The sequence below is a fragment of the Atta colombica genome, unplaced genomic scaffold, assembly GCF_001594045.1.
Source record: "Atta colombica isolate Treedump-2 unplaced genomic scaffold, Acol1.0 scaffold123, whole genome shotgun sequence".
In the NCBI taxonomy this organism is placed as follows: Eukaryota; Metazoa; Arthropoda; class Insecta; order Hymenoptera; family Formicidae; genus Atta; species Atta colombica.
This window is the reverse complement of record NW_017259210.1, coordinates 837273-840177: the sequence shown is the minus strand read 5'-3', so window position 1 is coordinate 840177 and position 2905 is coordinate 837273. Positions and strand designations below refer to the sequence as shown.

Sequence of the window (2905 nt, the reverse complement as noted above, 5' to 3'; positions counted from 1 at the left end):
GAACAAACAAATTATTTTAAAATTAATGTACACATTAATTATACATAATATAAAGATTATAAAGCTTACTTTATTCATTACTTTATTTTTTTTAAGTATAATACCAAAAATAATTTATAAACCAAATTAATTAAAAAAGGAGCATATAAATCAATGCTGATTATTATTTGCGAGTAATATCTTTAAAATTTATTTGTTACATCACTAATAAATAATCAATAAACGTTTTGATCTTTATTCATTTTCAATATTTTAACTATTAATTTTAAAAAATTTGCTCGCAATTTATTATCAATTATTATAATAGAAAGAGTTTTTACAATAAAATGTTTTGCTATTCTTAAAATTTCTTTTAAAATTCCTTTTTAATGATATAACAAATAAATTTTGAAGATATTACTCGCAAATAATAATCAGCGTTAGCTGATATGCTCCTTTTTTAATTAATTTGATCTCAAAGCCATTTCATATAATTTATAAAATTTGTAAATTATTTATGTGGTCATTGATTTCGTCATAAAATATTATTTTAAGAAGATAATTATAACACAGACACACAAAACATTTTTTAATTCAGAGATTGGATCACAGTATTTTTATGTTTAATATTCTGAAACCGAATCCAATATCCAAATTGCTTCAGCACGTCATAATTTTTTTGTCAATGGAAAATAATTTGGTTTTCCGGTATTTTTAGAATCATTTAATATGTAAACTGATAGGTTAAAAATGATTATATATTACGTACTCTTGAATTCATAGGATGCATAAAAGATATTAAAAACCAGACTATAAATGGCTCTAAAGAAACTGGAAAATCGAGCTATTTTCCGACGATAAAAAAAATCTTGACGTGATGGAACAATTTGGATATCGGATTTAAAGCATCAAAATACATAAGAGAATACATAATTCTAATTTCCGGATTGTAAATTATTGAATGTGGTCCAACGTTAAATTTGTGTGACTGTAATTTAGGATGATAAAATTATTACATACAAAAAATTTATCAAACTTATCAAATAGTACATATTTATAATGTTTAAAAGATTATTAAATTTTTGGTATGATAAAAACGAGACGATCGTGTATAAACAAATTTCTGTTTATATTTTACTGACCGCAAAATAGCATTCTGTAGTTCAACACAATTCTTGATTTTAAATTTTTAAGGACATATGTGTGATACAGTGGCTCGTGTTTAAATTTTAATTAATTTAACAATTAATCTGTTACGCTAACAAATAAATAAATAAATCTCTTTATTATTTTTGCAGGCAAAAATGGGAGTCGTTGCTGAAGATAGTTCGTTGCGAAATCATCAGTTTTTGCCGTAACGATCAAGTGGACGCCTATGTTCTCAGGTAAGTTTCGTTTAAAACCGAAATTAAGCCGAAAATCACACTAAGATAATAAATCGACTGTGAGAGAAAGAAAGAGATTTAATGAAGAATTTTTGAGATTTAATGAAAGATTTAACAAGAGTTAGTTCAAGGAATCAATGCACTGTCAGATCTCCTGTTGTGATACTTTTAGGACTTTTAGGCCATAAATTAATATTTCGCTTAATATAATTGTGATCACTCAATCTTAATAACAGAAGTGTTCTTCTACAATTAATGTCTTATTATATATAAATATTTTTCATATAATAGAAAAAAGTATCTAAACATTCTCTAAGAAATTACTCACAAATCTGAAAATACTGATATACTAAAGAAAGAAAATGAACAACTAAAGTCTCAAGTAAATATCAGATTTCTATTTTATATTGAACATCAATTTTTATTTTGCAATTATAGATTATAGTGTAAAAGTATTGATTAGGAAACTTTGTATAAATATCTGAGGACATCGAACGTTGTCCTCTGCAAATATTTATACATATAAAAAAACACGCAATACAGAGAGCAAGCAATGCATAATTTTGAAACTCAGATCTACGGATAAGATTTTGTTTATCTAAATTAATTTACTTTGAAGTAGATTTTTTCTAGATAGTTTTAGTGATGTCTGTCAGAAATTAATGTATGTCGGCCGAAACTCCGTTCAGCTCGACAAAACTCGGATTATATCACTTGGAAACAAGCCGCCGTTCTCCTTCGAAGTATTTTTCGACCTCTTTTCTTTGCTGTTTTTAGCTGAGAATCTTTTGGGGAGATAAAATATTTTCAAATAATTATAATGGCTGAAACAGAATTTTTTGCATTTCAGTTTGAGAAGAAAAATTATATTTTTCAAGATATCTCAAATAGATTTTAGCAGACAGATTAAATTTCAATTTAAAGTTCGATTACAAAGATAAAATCTGTTTACTTCAGTCATTCGTTTTTTTTTTCTTTAAAATAAGATACCAGTATTTTCAGATTTGTAAGACAGGACATTAGGTTACTTTTTCCTGTTATATGAACACTATATATTTGAGAAAGGAAACTTTATATAAATGAACTCCCGAATATATGTATATATGTACATATAAAGTTTGCATCAGAACGTGACCTCTATACGGAATATAAACATTTGCTACAAAACTGAAATCAGAGAATAGTCAGGGAAATTGAAAATGATCAGAGAAATCGGAGAAAAGTCAGGGAATTTTGCAAAATTTTCTGGAAGATTAAAATTCGGATTTGCTCATTTTCAACCGGAATTCCAACTAGACATTTTTTCTCGTGTATGATAAACTATGTTGAAGTGAGCAAATTCAGCACGTCACTCTTTGGCTAAAATTTTGCTGTTAAATCTCCACTGGAGCAACGACGTAATCCTCATCAGACGGGGCTAATTGTTCGCGTATGGGCGAGAAGTGAGTGCGGGTGCTCGGGGATGCGAGCAACGACGCAATTTTTCGTGACGTGCGTAGAAAGCCGAGAGCGGGTTGGTGCTCCGAGGGGCGTTCCGAGAA

At 28.1% G+C, this 2905-nt stretch overlaps 1 protein-coding gene across 1 annotated transcript in view; it reads left to right on the top strand.

Annotated features, from left to right (window-relative positions):
- The window catches only part of LOC108694754 (S-adenosylmethionine decarboxylase proenzyme), a 15554-nt gene that overhangs the window by 3149 nt on the left and 9500 nt on the right, over positions 1-2905 (top strand). The window contains exon 2 of the mRNA XM_018204414.1: positions 1278-1364. Within this exon, the coding sequence (XP_018059903.1) occupies positions 1278-1364 (87 nt within the window). The remainder of the gene's footprint in view (positions 1-1277; positions 1365-2905) is intronic.